Source organism: Grampus griseus, assembly GCF_964374135.1.
Source record: "Grampus griseus genome assembly, chromosome: 4".
Classification (NCBI taxonomy): Eukaryota; Metazoa; Chordata; class Mammalia; order Artiodactyla; family Delphinidae; genus Grampus; species Grampus griseus.
In genome coordinates this window covers 87,888,110-87,907,944 of record NC_138997.1, presented here as the reverse complement: position 1 = coordinate 87,907,944, position 19,835 = coordinate 87,888,110, and the positions used below count along the sequence as shown (strand labels likewise).

The 19,835-nt window shown below is 33.1% G+C and overlaps 1 protein-coding gene across 5 annotated transcripts in view; it reads left to right on the top strand.

Annotated features, from left to right (window-relative positions):
- PCDH7 (protocadherin 7) overlaps positions 1–19,835 on the top strand; it is a gene marked incomplete at its 5' end in the record, with an annotated part of 409,595 nt that overhangs the window by 181,630 nt on the left and 208,130 nt on the right. For 3 of the 5 annotated variants that reach the window (XM_082652842.1, XM_082652846.1, XM_082652845.1), the window contains one exon: positions 8,626–8,842. In XM_082652842.1, the coding sequence (XP_082508968.1) occupies positions 8,626–8,842 (217 nt within the window). The remainder of the gene's footprint in view (positions 1–8,625; positions 8,843–19,835) is intronic. The other 2 variants (XM_082652844.1, XM_082652843.1) reach the window with 2 other exon arrangements.

The following is a 19,835-nucleotide window of genomic DNA, read 5'->3' as shown; positions in this document are numbered from 1 at the left end:
TCTGGCCCTTCACAGAAAAAGTTTGCCAAATCCTCAACTAGGCTTAATGGAAACCAGCAGAAAGAGAAAAACTAGATCAAACAACGTGTCCACAAAATAAAGGACCCACAGTTTGTGTTTTAGAGTACAATATCTTTTTTAGAAGTTTTCAGAAAAAAACGTTTGCCTATATTTACTAAGAGTTTTAGGCTTTCTCTGTTCTGTTTTCTGATAGTTTTCATTAGAAAAAAAATAGGAGACAAGCTTGTATTTTTAGGTTACAGTATTTCTTGCAGTAGTTTGAATATTAAATTCATTATTTTTTTTTCATTTGCAAAATCAGAATATCAACATGACCCATGTGAAATGAATAGCTCCTATTTTAACTGTCATTATTGTTCTTTTGCAATATTAAATTGTTTGTGATCTAGGGGACTAAGAACTATAAAGTATAACCTGCATTCTTAGTTTCTGCAGGACAAATATACACAATAATGTCAAATATGTAATTGCATGCAAGTCAAAAGAAATAGTTATTTAACTTCTCCTTCCCCAAATGAGTGTTTTAATTAACCAATCCAAATGTCTCGGCATGTTTCTTTTTAATACCCTTTCATCTGCTATTGGCTTGAAAGAAAGAAAGACAGTTTGAAGTACAGAACAACCTTAACATGTTAGAAAAGGAAGATGCCCCCCAAAAGTTAAAAGACCTCATTAAAGTTTGTTTGTAGATTCTGCCAGACATATTCCAGCTAATGCACTATGGAATCCTAGATATGTTTGTTCACTAGCCACTGACACTGGTTGACAATGCTTGCAGATTAATCAAGTACCTGTTCATATGCAAGGAAAGATCTCACTGTCTTAGATAGCTCCTCTTTAAAAGTAAAAAGCAAAACCAGCGCTCCTTATAATTCAGCAATGTTCTGCTCCATGACTGTTTCAGTGCTTTATGACTGACAAAGAGTCATTAGAAGTCTGTTTGATGGACATAACGAAGTGAATTGGAAAAAATAAAAAAACCTTTTCAGCCCATTCAGAAATAATTGATGTGACTGAGACAGCTGTATGTGAGTTCCAGATAAGGAGACGATTTATGGAGAAACTATTGAAGCTAAAAAGGAAGGTGCAAATTTAAAGTTTCCCATAAAGTTGTCTGTAAGACACAGAGCAGAGAGATTTAACCTGAAGTTCTTTCCAGAGGCATCATTAGAGTTCTATCCTCTTGCAGATGCAATCCTCATAAAAGTAGTTTCACTAGGTTGATGGACTCCAAGGGGAAACTTTCTACATTCTTAACCTGATGCTGTGTTTTCTCTTTTACTGTAAGCATTGTGTATAACAGGATACTCCTAAAGTTCAACTCTTTTCTTTTCCGTTTTCAAAAATTGGCCACTGCCCTATCAGAGAAAACAATCCATTATTATTGTACAGGTTGCAACTTAGAAGATTTTGATAATGCAGATGGAAGGCCAATATTTTTAAGTGTGTCTGATTATGGGACTTAATATTTGCTTTTATGGTATGATGGTTACCTTTTAATCAATCTAACAATTAAGAATGGATAAAAATAAAATTTTCATTATTATCATATATTTACAAATATGCATCTGGTCTTTATTGCTTTTCTTAGAGACTATAAATGAACTTTGTGACAAAGATTTTTTTAAAATAGGTAGCACTTGGAAATGTTAAACACATTTGACAATGATTGCATTCTGAAAACAGAATAACATATTGCTGTTAATTTCAGAATGAATTTTCTTAAAGGTGTAGATTATAAATTGTATATGCTATTATATCAGTACTGTCAAAAAAGCAGGGCAGTTATATGGTTCTCTAAAAAAAATTAAAAATGAATCTGCAATATAAAATATGAGGCAGTATTAGAATTTGACATCAACTTTCTAGATATTAAAAAAAAGACTTTTTAGAAAATTGTTCCAGTCCTCTAATGAATTTGAAATGTATGGACTTAACTTTCTTTGAACTCTCTGAATAAGACCAGGATAAGATCTGGCTTCTACTCCATATTCGAAGTGGGGATTCTGATAACTTTTTATGTGACCTCTAAACCAGCTAACCTGCCTAGATTTAGGTTTACTGTTTGGTAGTCCACATTATCAATTGCTGAGATGAAATTTGACAGAAAAGAAGAATGAATCAAATGCTCATCACCTCTTCCCTTCATGAATGCCTTACCCCTTGCAATACTATCATTAGAACAAAAGCATTGTTTCTGTCATCCAGACATATTCTAAATCCCCTCCTCATCTATGCAGACTGTCTTTCTCTTGATCCCAAGTTTACCAATACACCATTTTAACTTATGTTCATGTTTTCCAAATTTTAAAAAATCCAAAATATTAATAAGCAAATGCATTTATTGAATATGTTACATTGTATAACCCCACAGCACCCAACTTAATCCTTATTTGCTATGCTTGCCTTTTCAAGGCTCTGAGGTTGATTTTATGTGGAAATGATCATGGCGATCACATGTCCCTCACCTTGGGCTCATCAGAATTCTCAATGAGGAGAGGAGGATAGGAAGACACAGCCATACTTATGGACTCCCACAGCATGAGGGAATGAAAGAAGGGAGAAGACCTCTCCATTCACATCTGTATCCACTTCCCATGTGACCTCTAGATTTCTAGAACAGAAAGTGAATAAAATTATATAAAGAATGGATAAAGATTATATAAAGAATGGACTGGTTCCCAGTCTATAGTAGTTTAAAGCAAAGTCAATTCTAATGCATTTTCGTCAGCTGGGGCCTGGCATGAGGATGGAGGTACATCCCACACCCCAGGGATTGGATATTATCCAGAGTTACCTTTGAATATATGTGTGTCTTCAAGTGAAAGTCTCTAGTGTGTCATAATGGAAACAAAAGATAATTGATGAATGTCATTCTTAAATAATTGAATATAAAAATATTCATGCTCAATAAAAATGATTAGATTCAAATAGTTTTTGAAAGATGTGGGTGTTACTGTGTGTACCTATTTGTTTTACAAATAACTTGCATGTAGAACAATAAAAAATTAGTGCATGAATTGGAAAATTAGGTCTGAAATTTCATATGAATTTTTAAAATTATATTTAGAAACTTTGTAAATTGCTGGGCCAGCTCTATATTTTCTTAAAAAAACAAAAAACAAAACCTAAAACATAATGGGAGATAGCTCTAGTTATATAGCTGTGGCCTGAGGTATAATACCTTTTATAGTATATGTCTTTGAGCAAGCTTAAGGTTCTTCTGTATAAACTATCTCATTAATTCTCAGAGAATTTAAGTTAGTAAGGGGCAGGTATTATTTTCTGCATTTTACAGACCCTGAGCCTAAGGCACAAGAGCCAAGGGTCAGCTAAGTTGTCTGAGGTCAATGGGGAATCTATAATGTTGCTTGGAATAAATTTTTTTTTCTATTATTTCTAATATACAATATTTTTTCTCATTAAACACATACACACACACACATACACACACACAAATCATACATGCAGTTCCTCAGTGAGTTTTAATGTTTACCTTGCCTTTGTGATTTTATTCTTAATTTCATGTTTCCATTAATTCTAGTTAGTTTACTTCCAGTCTCTGATTTCTTTCATTCCCCGACAACCTTATGTTATTAGGCATATTTTTGCTTGCCCTTTTTGTTGCATCTTCAACTATTTACCCTAAAGCAAAACTTTTTCAATAACAATGAAAAAAGACAAAAAAAAAGATTTTACACAAATCTTTTTTTTCTTTTAACTGCTACCCCACATCTCTCATACCATATTTTAAAAATTAGTAGTCTGTCCCCACTTTCTCCATTTCTCCATATATTTACAAGTGGGTCTTTTACTTCCTGTGGCTTAATCTCCTAGAATTGTTCCCCAGAGTTCAGAGATTTTTTAGCAAAAATGCCCTTCTAATGGATGAATCCAATGGACCTTTGGTAATCAGCATTCTTCTCAACATCTCTGATGGCTTTGATCACGTAAGATTTTATTCTCTTTCCTGAAATTAACAGCTTCCTTGGCTTCTGAGTTTCAAAAATGATCTGGTTTTCTTACTCACCCTGTTTTTTATCCTTTGCTGCTGGTCCCAGATATGAAATCTATTATCAGCCTTCAAATATGTATTATCTATCAAAATTATTTTAGAGATCTTGACCCAGAAACCTCTCCTTTGCAATGCCTGCCCTAAATTCCTAAGCAGGTTTCATGGCATTTTGGGGGTACCTTTATTTTATTGGAAACTTAATCATATTATATTTTGTCTGTTTTAATATAAGATTTTGAGTTTCTTAAATGTGTAGAATTATTGTTGGAACATCCTTGAAACCCTGGGACATAACGGGACAAAACAAGTGTAGGTATAACGACTAGATCCAGTCAGCCACACAGCTTTGCTTTATAGTGGCCTTGCTGGCCATTCTTTTTGCTGTTCCCTCATTCTTTCTTAGCATAATCCTCTGCCCTCAACATTTCTTCTTCCTTCTCTTTTGCAGGGAATTGTCAGATCATGTCTTTAATCTCACCCCTTTAATTAGATCATTTATTTGCCTAATAAAATCTTTGATTTCCACTCCCTCTTGTTTATAATTCTCACACATGTCCCATGCACAATTTTTGGAACAATTTTCTTGGACACTTCTTTCTTGCATTACTTACTCAATTTTCAAGCACATCTTCATAGTTTCAAAGATCTGGGAAGCTGACACTCGTCCTCAAGCTCTTCTGCTTTTTCCTGTTTTGTATAGACCAGCTTGCCTTTGCAAGACATGAAGTCATTTATCATCCTAGACAGAAAAATAGAAAACTCAGACACCTCAGGTCACTAAATATCTTCATATTATACTTTTGCATCCCAAGATGAAATCATGGTTCTGTTGACTCTCCAGGGAAATTTTATGAACACTTAGGGGACCAGCTGGCTTCCTGAAGCAGTTTAGTCTTTTTGACCAAATAATCTTTCGACTCTAGGGTTTCTCCTTCCTCTCTGTGCCTCTTCATCACCTGGAGAGATTTTAGAAATTATTGATATCCAGTTCCACCCTGAATGCTGATTCACTGGGTTTAAGCTGAGGCCAGATATTTGCATTGTGTTTTCTCAGAAGTACTCTGGATGATTCTGAGGCACATCTAGGTTTAGGAATCATCACTTAAACCACTCTGCTTCAGAGTATCAGTCATTAACAAAGTGATAGTTACATATACAATGCAAACTCATTCTCTTTGTCACATAGTCAACACATTGCTTACATTTCTGGTTTAGTCAATATATCTGGACTATGTAAATAATATGAATTTCTGTGTCATAACTTCTGCCATAAAACCTATCTTCTCAATAGACCCAACCCAATGATGAAGGATAGTGTGTAACTACTTGTCTGTCTCCCGAAATATCTGCCTATCTATTTACCTATCTATCTAAATCTACATGTGTGATTTATTACTAGAATTAAACTTAATTCTTGCATTAATGGGTTCTCTTTCAGAATTCAAAATTCTGTACCAATTTGGTTCACATTACCAACTTAAATAGTTTGTCACAAGATTTTATTTACTTAAATGTATCAAAATAAAGTTTAAGAGGTAGTAATGTAATGTTTATATTGTATGTAGAGCTCTAATGGGATATTTTTACGTGTAGATAAAAATGATAGATGGAGTATTTTATGACCCATTGTGTGATATTCTTTATTTTAGATTTTTATTATGAATCATTTTCCACTCATTTAGATATTATTTTAAATGAAAAAGCTTTTTATAAAAAAGAATTATTAATGGATCTAAGCATTTGCTAGTATATATATTGATCTTAGTATTTTAAAATTACAACATTTTCTTTCCATCGTTAAATGTAATATGTAACCTACAATAATTCATGGGGATCAATATATTCACAGTTAAAATAGGGTACGGAATCAAGAAAATAAAATGCACAGATTCAGGGCTTCCCTGGTGGTGCAGTGGTTAAGAATCCGCCTGCCAATGCAGGGGACACGGGTTCGAGCCTTGGTCCAGGAAGATCCCACATGCCGCAGAGCAACTAAGCACTTGCGCCACAACTACTGAGCCTGCGCTCTAGACCCCGTGAGCCACAACTACTGAGCCCGCATGCTGCAACTACTGAAGCCTGCACGCCTAGAGCCCCTGCTTCACAACAAAGAGAAGGCACCGCAATGAGAAGCCCACACACTGCAACCAAGAGTAGCCCCCGCTCGCCACAAATAGAGAAAGCCTGCATGCAGCAACGAAAACCCAATGCAGCCAAAAATAAATAAATAAAATAAGTTTAAAAAATGCACAGATTCACAGTAGTTATTACATAATACATAATAGAAAAATAATTATTTTATTTTTGACATTTTTCATTACAAACATAGACTATCACCTGTCTCTGCTATTCTATAATTACTTTTGGTAGAAGTAGCATTTAAGCACAGATTCTAAGATTTCCACCTTTGTTCAAACATCACCCTCTTTTCTATTTTTATATCAAGATGGAACATTATCTCTCATAATTTCTTATTTCTCTTTTTCAATTTATTCGCATAATTTATGTATTTCTGTATTCATTTTGAACTTTCTCCTTGCATTAGTGGACTGATTCTAAAAGATTTGAGAATCATTAAAATAGAATTAAAAATAACATTTGACCCTCCTTTTTCTTTTTGTATGTTTTTCTTAACCCACTGCTATGTCTTGAAGTGATAATATGTTTCATGACTCTTGGCATCCTTTCTTAAATTCAACATTGTCATTAACATTTTATTGTTCGGTAGTATTTGCTGAGTATCTTCTGTGTGCAGAACAGTATAGTTTTAGGAGACTGTCACTGGTCTTACTTCTGAGGTGAGACCAAACATAAAACAATTCACAGAGAGTCTGCAGTCAGTCGGGAGTAATAAATAGAAAAAAAAGAAAATATGCACACATAAGATAAAGCATGGAAAATACAAACTGATTTCTATGTTTATTAAGAAATAAGGTAAAATATCACAATCATACTACTGTAAAGCAATATGAGAATTATTAGTGAAATAAGGAAAATGTTTCTAGAGATTTAGTTGCCAGTAAATTTTGGCCCGTGGTGTGCATGCTGTTTGTACTAGAAATACTTTGTAATTGTTTTAAAAATCTGCAGTCCCAATTCAGTGAAACATTATAAAGAAGAGAATGTGCCTTAAATGTTTTCCCTTTGTAAGTTTGATTTTGAATTAAATTAAAAAGATTTTATAAAGACTGTATACTCCAAGTATGTACATGGAGGGAGAGGTACTGGGTTAGAAATACGAACAAGACAATATTCCTGACCAATCTTCTCTATGAGACAAAATAAAGGGAAGATTTGTGGAACCATGTGTTTGTCTTTAGTAAAACCAATTTATATATTTGGGGGAAATGTCACAATTCTTCTTAGCTTTCCCATTAATAACCTACCATATGTAGATAATCCTTAACATTTTAAAAATTCTACTGGTCCCAGTTGTGATTAGTGATTTCTACCAATAGTATTCAAGTTCTAAAAGTACAAAAAAGCTTCTTTACCTTTCTCACTACTCTGGCAATATTAGTTTTATACTTTATATTAGAAAAAACCAGTCTGAGTTATAGGTGCAAAAATCTGTACATTTATGCCACTTTTAAATCATACAAGAGCTTAATGAATACAACTATTGCCAAGAATAATCTCCAACAAATATTGCAGAACCTTTTTATATTTTTTTCCCAAAATATTATGTGTACATAGCCCTGACAATGTATGGCATTAATTTGTTCCCTTAATGAGCCTAAAATGTTTTGTAGTTATGATAACCTTTAAATTCTGTATATATTAAGTGTTCTATCCAGCCAACATTAGTAACATAGTAAATTGTGATGTCCCATTGGGTAAAGATTTGCATCATACTTTAAATACAACTTAAAGACTGTACATGATGTTACTTTTTTGAGCAAATTGTGATTAGTCATAGTAAAAGCACATACAATTAAAAATTTTGGTTTATTTTGAATTCCCTGGCTCAGGAATTTTTTGTTTATTATTTCAATACTACCCTTACACTTTCAGGGTCAATAGGTAATATATTTAAGATGAATGAAGTAAGAAATATATTCCGATTTCCTAGCACTACATCTAAATTCCTGTTTATCAGCTATACCTTTAGTAGTTTGTCAACTGCCAAAACACTCAGTTTTAAACCATTTGCCTTATGCACAAAGTATTTAAAAATGAAATCTTCTTACAATGGATTAGCTCTATATTTATTGCTCTCCAAAATCACTGACCCTTGTTTTTATAAGGATTCTATTTGTGTAAAACATATTTGAAGTGAAGACTACAGAATAGAAAAATGGTGAATATGTGGAAGTAAAATATCAGATTTACATGTGTGTGTTAGTGACATTGATGTTTTCTTATTTCTGTTTCAGAAAGGGAATTTTCAGTTTTTCCATAATAAAATCTAAGCTCTAGGTATTGCCTCAGAAAATAGAGTTAACCAAATAGATTTCAACATGTTATATTAACCGTTTTGTATTGAATTAGTTGTCAGTCGACCTTAATGTATGTAATTTATATATTTTTAAAATAAGATTATTTACAATCTTATACCTTAGTGACATTCAGAATCTTTTCTCTTACAGCCATTTCGTAGAGTGACGTTTTCTGTTGTGAGTCAGCCCCAGGACCCACATCAGGGGTCACTGCAGAGTTGCTATGACAGCGGGCTGGAGGAGTCAGAAACACCAAGCAGTAAGAGTTCATCAGGGCCAAGGCTGGGTGCCCTTCCACTCCCAGAGGACAACTATGAAAGGACCACGCCGGATGGCAGTGTTGGTGAGGCAGAGCATATGGAAAATGGTAGGGGCAAACACAACATCACACACATAATCACGCTAGTGAGCCGTAATAAGTAGACTTGCGAAGGTCAGTCTAAAACTAAAATAAAATAGCTGACACTAAACCTGTTTTATTTGAAATAATCAATATTTGCTAAAAGTACAGAAATGCCAAATAAAGGAACATAACTCTATAGATAAAATTCACCAAACTTGAACCATCATTTTAAAACAACCTGTCAGAAATGAACACATTTACAAATAAATCAGAGTAGTACCTGTTATGGAAAAGACTAAACTAGTCCATAATACCTAAACAATAGCGGCTAAGAAAGGTCTTGTGTGATTGTTTTCTTCTATTCATTTTTATCATGCAACTATTTCTTCAATTGCAATCATCCAGTCTTGGTAAAAGGAAATGACAGTAAACACACCTTGCTGGATTCTTTCTTCTCCTAGGTATTTAGAAAAATATTTTCAAACCTCTCCTTTTCAAGTGATAACTGAAATGGAATCAAAGAAGAACAGTATTATCTTATTCTCCAAAATATATTGTAAATGCTATTAGAACTCCCCTTTTATTTAATTATAAGTTTTTTCTCATTTTTGTGCAAGGGAAAGGGAGGAAAGAAGATTATAGCACTCTATATTCTTATCCTGTTGTGAGATGGTTCTCATATTATCACAATTGGCCTTACGTACACTTTCCTTTAAGTTACACTTTCCTATAAGTTAGGTAGCAAGTAGTGCTTATGAAACTTTTCACATTTGTTTATGTTACCAAAGACAATTAGGTGATTTATATTTTGGATTTCAGGTTATAAGTAGATGCCTGAAGAATAAATTTGTGTCAAATAATGGAATGGTAAAGTTCTTGCTAACTTTATTATTTCATATATAAAAATAGATTTGGTTATATGCAGGGAAAGGAAGGGGAATCACACACATTTTTATTTCTAGTGAAACCTTGAAGAGAATTTTGTCTTTCACCATTTCATCCCCCAAGTGAAGTAAGACACTCTAAATTTTTGTTATATGCCAGTTTCTTTAGTGATTATATGCAAATAGAATATATTAGAGCAGGAGAAAGTCTGATTTGTTTTTCTGGACATTTACCTATGAATATTAAAACCCAACATTAGAGAATAATACATTGTAAATGACCTTAAGTGAAATTATTGTTAAATTAAATCATGTTAAATAATTAGTTTTCCACACTGTTATCTGGTTGAGCAGATATGATATTAAACAGGGTCTGATGATTGACAACCTTCTTGATTTATTAGCCAGAGATTAAATACATTTTGCCTTATGGCTATAAAGTCATGCTTACCTCTGTGTATGGTGGTGTGTGCTTATGTGGATGGGAGTTTGATATGGTTTTTAAGAATTCATATTTTTTTTAGTATTTTTTAAAATAAGCATAAAATTTTTGGTATGAATTGCAATGCAGATGAATGTATATTTAAGGCAAATAGGTTTAAAATGCTTTGCACGAAAGTGAAAATTAAATTAAAAATACCGTAATAATGTTTTGTATACACCCCCCCACCCCCCAGGAAGGCAGGATTAATTTACTTTAAGGGCATTAGTATATCTGCATTACCTTTTGATGATATCATGTAATTTTATTTGTGTTTTAAAAAGTACTTGTTTCACTATAAACAACATAAAGTACAATTAAATCTTTATTTTTTGGGTGTCAACTATCATTGGCATTATAATCATGTTTTAATGTTATTTCTGTTTTTTGAGTTTGAGGATTCAGTGCCATTAAAATAAGAAAGAAATAATTAATAATAAACATAATTATATAAGACAAACACATAGCAGTTACTTTTTAGGAAACATACATGTCATGGAAAACATAACTGGTGAGCTTGTTGAGAGGCTAGAAAGTTTACTGAGAAACATTTCCCAAGGAAGACTTTTAGTTATTTTTTATAACTATGTTTTCAGTCTTGTCAACGGCCAAGGAACACAATAATGTAACTGAGTTTTCCTGATTTTATGTGACTGACACTTGAAATTCAGTGTTTGTGTAACCATTTGTCATCTGCTAGCTGTGATTCACGTTAGCCCTGATCTATAGGTAATGACACAGGAGATGTGATTCACTTTGGGTGATCCAAATGTAGCAGTTGACATTTGAGTAAGAGTTGTTTTGGATTCAGGTTTTCAGACTATTGTCTAGCAGTAAAGTGCAATTGTATGCTTGAATTCTGGTAGTTTCATCTTCAATATTGATGGAGCATTCTGGCATAAATAGAATTGGAGTTGAAACCTGTCTAATATTCATTTGTCACATTTAATTGGAATCCAGGTAATCTGCAGTGTTTTGCTTGGTTAGGTTTTAATCAGGATTTGTATTGGATTTTCCATGAAAATGCCATTTTGGATGCTGCCCTATTTCCTAATTATTATTACCTCAAACATTTTTCTTGAATTTTAACCTATGTGAAACAATGCAGTTATAACTCAATTTTTTGGATTAACTTTCCTTGTAAAATTTAGAAGATTAATTCCAGTGTAATAATTTTATAATATTCCAATGTGATGATGCAAACTGGGTATAAATTGAGACAGCTAATGATAAAAATAAATTGTCACAGATGCTGTAGTAAGGAAATAACCAAAATACAAGAAAATTTAATTACATAGGCAGTGAAATGCACTTACGTTTTACAAAAGCTTTTATTTCTGCCTTCTATACTTTAGCATAGTAAAATTTTATTAAGAGCTTATAGGTTAATTCTCTTTATAACAAGTTTTACCCTATATTTCAACCCACGTTAGTGCCAAATGATAAAAGAGGCTTTATTTTCTTATTAGCTTAGGTGAAAGAATACGGTGTAAGAATAATTTCTTGAAACTAGAATCTATTAATTAATGTGAGACCCACTATTCTGATCATTTCAAATCTGGGGTACTTATATCCCTTGGGTCTCTGGAAAAGAACAATGAAAATTATACATTAAAAATACTTTTTAAAAAACCCTCATGAATTATGCATTTATTAATGAAAAAATCACTAACATTTTTTCCTTTAATTAATATCAATAGTATGTTTACTTCAAGTTGATCCTTTGATAAAATTGGGGAAATTGGTTATTTGTTATTTTATTAAAATACATTTAATGGGATTACATATTTTAAAATATGGAGTACATGGTGGGAAGTTAAGTAATGATAAAATACTTTATCATTAATGATATTTTAATGATAAAATAAATTAATAATTTAAATGAAAACCAAATATTAGGCTTAAAAGCACCACCACATTAAGGGTAACCATTGACTATGCAAGAGCTTGCCCTTGTCTTAACTATGCAGCAGGCTTCAGTCTGTCTTGGAATGGTGTTTATGAGTTTCTTTAGGTCTATTGTAAGTTTTTATTTTGACCCCTGCCTTCATGCCATGGTCTACTTATTCTTCCAGAAGTCCCCCTGAATCATATTTGCAGAGCTAGTTTGTTTTACTGTGTATCACTTGATCGTATAATATGTTTAACAACTCAAATATGGAAAACACCCCACTTGACCTCTAATCCCAATTTTCGTTTAGGATTGGGTAGGTCACTTACTCCTTTTGGGTCTGTTTCTATCATCTATAAGGCAATTAACTAAATTAACTCGAAAACCATATGCGATTCTTTTCTCACATCCAGTTTTTCTTACAAAGTTTCTTCTCCTGAATAGAAAGAGAACTTTGGGTCTCTTAGTGAGATGGTGAGTGAATTTGATAATATGCAGTAATATGGGCAAAGCAGAAGTAATTCTAGGGCCTTCTACACAACTTATATAACACACGTGCATTCTAATAGTAGATAATGAATGTATTACATAAATCAAAGAAATGAATCGGGTCAAAGGGTGTGATTTCTGGCCAGGTAGGTGGAAAGGTTGGTCCAACAGCAGGTCAGTATGGGAGACAGTTTTGGAGCCTCCCCAAATTACACTGTGCAAGAGAGGCATTTTTAGGTCTGATCTGGCTTTCGGTACAGTGCCCTCAAAACCATTAATTATGACTAAGTTATCTCACAACTGAATAAGCACATTTACTTTCTTACCTCACAGCATAAAATTTGGTCAGATAAGAGCGAACAAAAGGTACAAAACAGTATGTATTTTTCCTCTAGGTAAACTTACAAATAGTATAACATAGAAATAAATTAAAATAAGAAAATAGGAGTTGATCCATAAGGCAGGCTTAAAAAAGTTAAATGGTCAGAAATTTGGCCATTTTAACTGCCTAATTAATTTTATGCTTTTGATTTTCTCAGACATTTAAAATATAATTTTGATTTTTATATGCTAATATTTTTCAATTTCACACTTACAAACTTTCTTACTTCTTCAAACCTATGTAAACTAGGCTTAACTGTTTTATTCATTCCCCTCACTACACATGCTTTAGTGTTTAGAGCACATTGTTCTTGAGGGTTGAAACATGGTGCATTCCGCTGGGAAGTCTTTTCGTATCTGCCATGGACTTTCACATTGCTTTCAGAAGTAAATAACAGTATATTTGAAATATCATTTGGAAATGAAACATCATTTTTATATGACCAAGGGTAATTAGAAAAGACACTAAACTCATATCCTTGTGTGGGATAAAGGACCCTCTACTTTCTGCTTTTCTTTTACATACCCAATTTTCAGTAGTCATCTGTAAGGTACTATCATCTGGTTCTTGTTGGTTTCTGCTGTTTTCATTTAGATTGAATTAACAACACTGTCTCTTCCAGCTTTCCAAAGATGCTCATATACTTGTTAATGGCATACTCATAATACCCCAAAACAAATGCCCTGCAAATTTTTGTCTGTAGGAAGAGACATATACCTTAGAAAGATTCATTTTCATGGTTCTGCATTTCACTGTGTCTAGTTACCAGTGTCTGACTGCATTTTTTTACTTTTCTAGCCATCTGTAAAATGGCTCTGTACCTCCCAAGTATCCCCAAGTCCACACTCCCCAAAAAAAATTCTGGAGGGCCTTATTTACTCCTACTTTTTCATAATGTTTATGGATAGTGATAATAGAGATTATCTCTAAGCAGAGTCTCAACTAATCAAGATGTATGCTACAGCAGTTTTCTAGCTTTCCAGTAAAATGAGCAGCACAATCTAAAAGAATCTAAAGAAGACATTGTCCTGTAGAAGAAGAGGTAATGTAGTAGACAGAATGTACTGGCTTAAGAAACAGGCTTGAAATCTAAGGACATCGGGTTAAATCCTGATTTCTCCTCTTACTAACAGTGTAATTTTCTGACTTCTCTTAGCCCCACTTAATAATAAATTGTAGGATTGTGGAAGACACTAAGTGAGATAATAGCACGTAATAATTTATAAATAAATAGTAAAAGAGTAGCAATGTTTACTATATTAATTGATGATAAAATTATTTACTACTATTATTTAAATAGTAATAATAAAATAATTGTGATTATTGTTAACTCTAGGTAGATTTGACATGACACGATGGCGTAATCATAAAAACATCATAAAATGTTTAGTTTCACAAAGATAGCATTCAAAAATGACTGGTAAGAATGATATTCTCACCTTGAATAGTTCCCAGTCAATTTCTCATTTTTGTGAGATACCAAGGGGTGACACCCAGTGACATTTAAACATATCAAGGAGCTAAAAAGAGGGGAAAGAAAGATTCTATCCTGAGGTATCAAATCAACCCAACTCTTCCTGCGCTCTGTCATTTAAGATGAGGAGAAGTCATTATCTCCCTGTATTCTCTTCTCTCTTTTTTAATGTTTTTACATTTTATACCCAGTTTTCCAGTTGAATGCATTATTCTTCAGGTGTATATTTCCCTTTGAACTGCCGCAAAGTATTCACACTGACAGAGAAAACGAGTTGAAAAAAGTGTCCTATTAGTATGCTACCAAACTCTCAGCCCTTTCTTTTTAATCTCAATATTAATAATTAACACTGATAAAATGTGTGGCCATATTATCCTTTTTATTCTAATTTAGTCCTTTAAAACTAGATCACTCTGCTGAACCCTTATGACATTTGAGGAGGGAATGAGCTCTCATCAAATCTCAAAGTGACTTTGGAGGTCAGTTAGGGGGTTTGTTGCCTCCAGACTCTCAAAGCATTTGCTTATCTGAATTTCAGCACAGTTATTAGATAATGAATTCTGTGTTAAGTCCTCTATTTAGTCAAGGTATTATCCCCATACTTGCATTCTTCTTTGCTTATATATTGTATATACTTTTGTTTTTCCTCTGATTTTGTTCTAGAGTTATATATAAAAAACTTGATGTTGCTGAAATATGATAACACTCAAGCATCTTCTGTGTGATTTAAGGAACTCTGGAACTAACTTAAAGTGTAGTTAGCACTCAACCTCAGAGGTTAGCCCACTTATTGAGAAACTGATTCATCTCAGTATTCCTCTTTTAGGTTAAAACACTCACGGTTGTTACTTTTCCTATTGCAGTTTTTTTTTGGTAAGAAAAACATTCTCTTAAGTAAAGCAAAACAGAGTAATATCCTCCCTGTCCCTTGTTTAATGGGGTAATTATATAGTGACAAAACTATGGTTATTCATTTTGATTCAACAAGCAAGTGTGGAAAATAAAACTTGGCCAAGGCTTTCTGAGGAAGTAGAAGTGAACGAGAAAGAGTCTCTGCCTTCATGGTGGAAGTCCTTAGGTTAGGAAGATACAACCTTGATTTCAGTAACTTCACTATAATATGGAAAGGAGAAAGCTCACCAGAGAAGTTCAGAGTGGTATGAAGCACAGAGAATGGAGAGGAAGATTATTCAGATGAAACAATTATAAATGTACTTACTGAAATCTTTCAATTTTATAAATAATAGCTTGGGCTGGAAGAAGGCCTTGAAATGTTATCTGAATCATAGCCTCTCTTTTTACCTACCCATCTTCTACATGATTTAAAAATAAGTACTATATTGGCCTGGAAGCTTAATGTCAAGCTAAATGAAGTTAAATTATTTGTTTGTTTTACTTTTCTAATCAAGTTATTTCTTTTGTTTTTCTTGGTGCTAAACATAATTAGTTCCAAAACTCCAGAATTTATCATTGATAAAATTGTCAGCATATGGTAAATCCAGGTCTCATCTACAGAACAGATTATTTTTATGTCTCTTTTCCCTCCCTGCTCATAAATATGGACAATTACTAAAAATACGTGTACTTTAAATAAGCCTTTTCAAGCTTAATAAGAGCCTGTAAATAATTTTTTTTAAGTTCTTCTGATTTCTTTTCAGAAGACAAATTGTATTACTCAAATCAGATGATTAGATTGGAGTAGATTGGATTAGATTAGGTTTATTTTTTGAAAAACCAATTCATTCCTTTTGTTGTGGTTGCAAATTGTTTTTGTAATTGTTATCTCAAGATTCGAGTTAAATATTTGGGTATTTGTCTTTATGTCACATTCCCTTTCTATCTGAAATATAGACAACAGGTTGCCTTATTTTTAAATCTTGTTTCTGATAAATTTTACTTAATTTATGCAGGGGTATATTTTTTTGACATCAATCTCATTATCTTGTATGCCTTCTCATTACTGTACAGAAAGTGTAAGTTTATTACAAAATGAAAAAAATATTTGAAACACATGCAAATTTAAGTGCCTCCTTTAAAACAGATTTTCAGCTGCTAAAATGTGATAGTCACAAAGGAAACTAAGTTTTGATACTGTATATTTAAAAGAAATCTGCAATGAGTACTATAAAATATTTTGGTAATAAAAAGATAGAACAGCATCCTATTGTTTAAAAATAATCTACTCATTCATTTCTATTGCAAAATGTATCTTCTATGATTTTATTTCTGCTCTGAAATGCTTAACATTTCCAACGATGAGGTCATTGGGGGACGCACATATGATCTGAGAGTGGTGTGCTACTCTGAGGTTGCATTCCTGTGAACCATAGTTCCCTATACTGAATTGTGCACATTGTTTCTTTTCAGTATAAGGTTTCATTTCACCAACCCAGCATTTGTAGCAAAAGGTCATCACAGCCATAGATGAAATTTTATACAATGAACAGGGAATTTGGAGTATTATGAGAATTCATGAAATTCAATAACCATTTGTTGAGCATTTACTCTATGCAAATTCCCACGAAGGATCCAAAGGTGAATGAGACATTCTCTCTGCCTTCTAAGTGTTAGATATTGTGATGGAGAGCGACATGTACAGAATTAGATGTTTAAAAGTAAAGGCATGAGAAGCTCTAGGTTTAGAGACTAAAGGTTACCAGAACCAGAATAGGATATGAGTTGGGCATGTGAAAAACCGTAGCCAAACTTTGAAGGATGGGTGACTAGGATTTGATAAGCAGAAAAATGGATAATGTTATAGAGAATAGTGAGTGATACCAAGAATACCAATGGTGGGAAGACAGAGGTGCTATTTGCTAACTTGGGAAAAATGGAAGGAATAGCATCTTTCCAGGAGAACGAACCTGATTAAGACATGTCAGATTTAGGGTACCTTTGAAAAATTCAGGTGATATCTAGCAGGCTATTAAAATGTACATTAGAAACTTGGGAGTAGAAATAAATAGCAGAAATACAGCATTAGGAGCCATTGGCACCATGATGATTATGAAACTTGGAGAATAGATGTGACCATCAATTAAGCATATGACACTAGAGAAGAGAGAGATTGTACCCAACACAGAATCTGAAAAAAATACTGAAATATAAGAGAATAATGAAATAAGCTTCAGAGAAGGATATTTTAAAATAAAAAAAGCAAAACCAAACAAAGCATGGCAGGCTAAGGAGAAATTTAGAATTAGGGTTATACCTAGGTGTTCAAAAAAATTGTTGAATTTAGCTGTATGGACTCTGTTGCCAATAGAGATTCAACAGAAGTGAGACAATTGAGAAAGACAATTGAGAAAGCAGAAGACCAGGAGATATAATGTAAGAACACACTTGAAAATTTTTCCCAAGGTCAGCAAGTCCACTATAATGTCATTGTCAGAGGCAGGGGCATGGTTGCACCCCTTGACATCAATCTTAATAAATTTCTAACCAACTTATACTTTATGTTATGTTCAGGATTTTTTGTTGCTCTTTCTACAAAATTTTCTGAAAGTACAACAGAGTCTGAAATTTCTGTATAATAGCTTTTGCTATCTTTCCTTGAGATATAATAATTACTCTTTTAAGTGAGTTTTGGCCTCTCATGTAACTTCTATGTTTTATTTTATAGTAGGTCATCATTCGTCCATCTCACTGGCTTGGAATTAAAATAGTATGTGACTAATTGCATTTTTGGTGAGATCCAATAATTGATATCAAACAATTTTAGTTATCATCAAACACTTTAATTTTGTGATTATAAGATTCCTGACACTGTAATAGTGCTATCAATTGTTAGTAATATTATGCAATTAGATATGCTTCAAAACAGAAAACAATGAAACAGAATTTGCAAGATAAATAAATTCAAATTGTAAAGGACTATCCAGTTCCAGTCACAGAAATGCAAGGTCAAAGATGCTTACCACAGCTCGTGCACCATGCAAGGGAAGCAATGCCTCCAAATGTGTTATGTGAGGGGACTTACTAATGATGATTTGCCAGGCAGATGTCACTTTTGATGTTGTTTTTATCTAAGAAAGGACAACTATCAATGTCACATAAATGTATTCTCCTTTCTCTGTATTCATTGTTGCTTAGTAGGAATTATAAGTAGGTATTACATTGATAAAACTAGTCTTCCAGCCCAAGATAATCTAAATAATTGCTACATAATAATTTCCAAACAAAACTTCAACTCCTATTTAATCATGCATATGTTTATTTGGTTCATCAAAAACCTCTAGAAATGTGCATCCTTTCCAGTTACTGAGTGGCCTCTATGCGGTACCTGAAAATTTTTTTCTAGATCCAAATATCAGTTTCATCAGTGTGCAGAACTGTACAGAGCCAAAACAAATTCTAAACATTATTATAAGACCTTGGTGTTCAACTGGAATATTAGTTTACTACATTTTGAACAGGAGAATATCCTATTCCAGAAATAGGAAGGTCCCTGCTTCTTCTCCAAGGCAATATTCTTTATCTCTAAGAAGACCCAAGGAAAATCAGTGTACCTCTTAAAAGATTGCCTGGCGAGGATGAAATCAGAAGAGGAACTCTTCATCCAGACCCAGTGAGGCGGATAAGGTCTGCTGTAACATGTCTACCGTTGGCCGAGATCCTCTCCTGAAAACAGATTGCTTTGGCGCCCTAGATTCAGGAACTCTTTTAGTACTAGGCAGCAGCTGCAATTCTGTGTCTCTAACCCATGTTTGTTGTTTTTGTTGTTGTTGTTTGTTTGTTTTCTCTTCTCTTTAAGGTTATCTCTTAAGGAAAAATTTTTTTTTTAAATATGTAAGTGATTTTCTCAATATCAGCTTTAGGCATGATTAAATGGCCAGACTTTGTTTCCCTCCTTGCTTCTGGTCCATTCTGTAAGATGTCTCTGCATTATCTAAACATTCAATTAATTATCCATCAATTTCATTGTTTACAGGGTTACTCTTAAGTAATGCCTGACTCTCAAAATACTGTGTCAATCAGAAACATCTAGACTGATATGTAATTTTCAAAATCATTATTTATATAGTCATAATTTCTCAGATAATATTCACCTAAAATAAACTCATTTTTCAATTATACAAGTATTTGAGAAAATTGAATTTAGGGCCCAATCCTTATTCTTTCCCTTCACTTTGGTTGAGGCAATGTTAATCATACATCATCTTTAAACAGGTGATTGGAAAGCAACATGTGCACACAGAACCATATTTTATCTGAGTTTTTTTTTTCCCCTTAAGCTTACTGCCCTTTATTTAGTGTGATCAATTGTATTCAGCCTTCACTAGTTCTTTGAGAATTCAATTTTAAGAGTCACTTTTAGTTTCCTGGACAACATTGGTTCATCTCTTTTTCCCAGAATTAATGAAGATCTAAAATCTAATTCTTGCCTATTTCAGCCCCAGACTGTTTTTATCCTCTT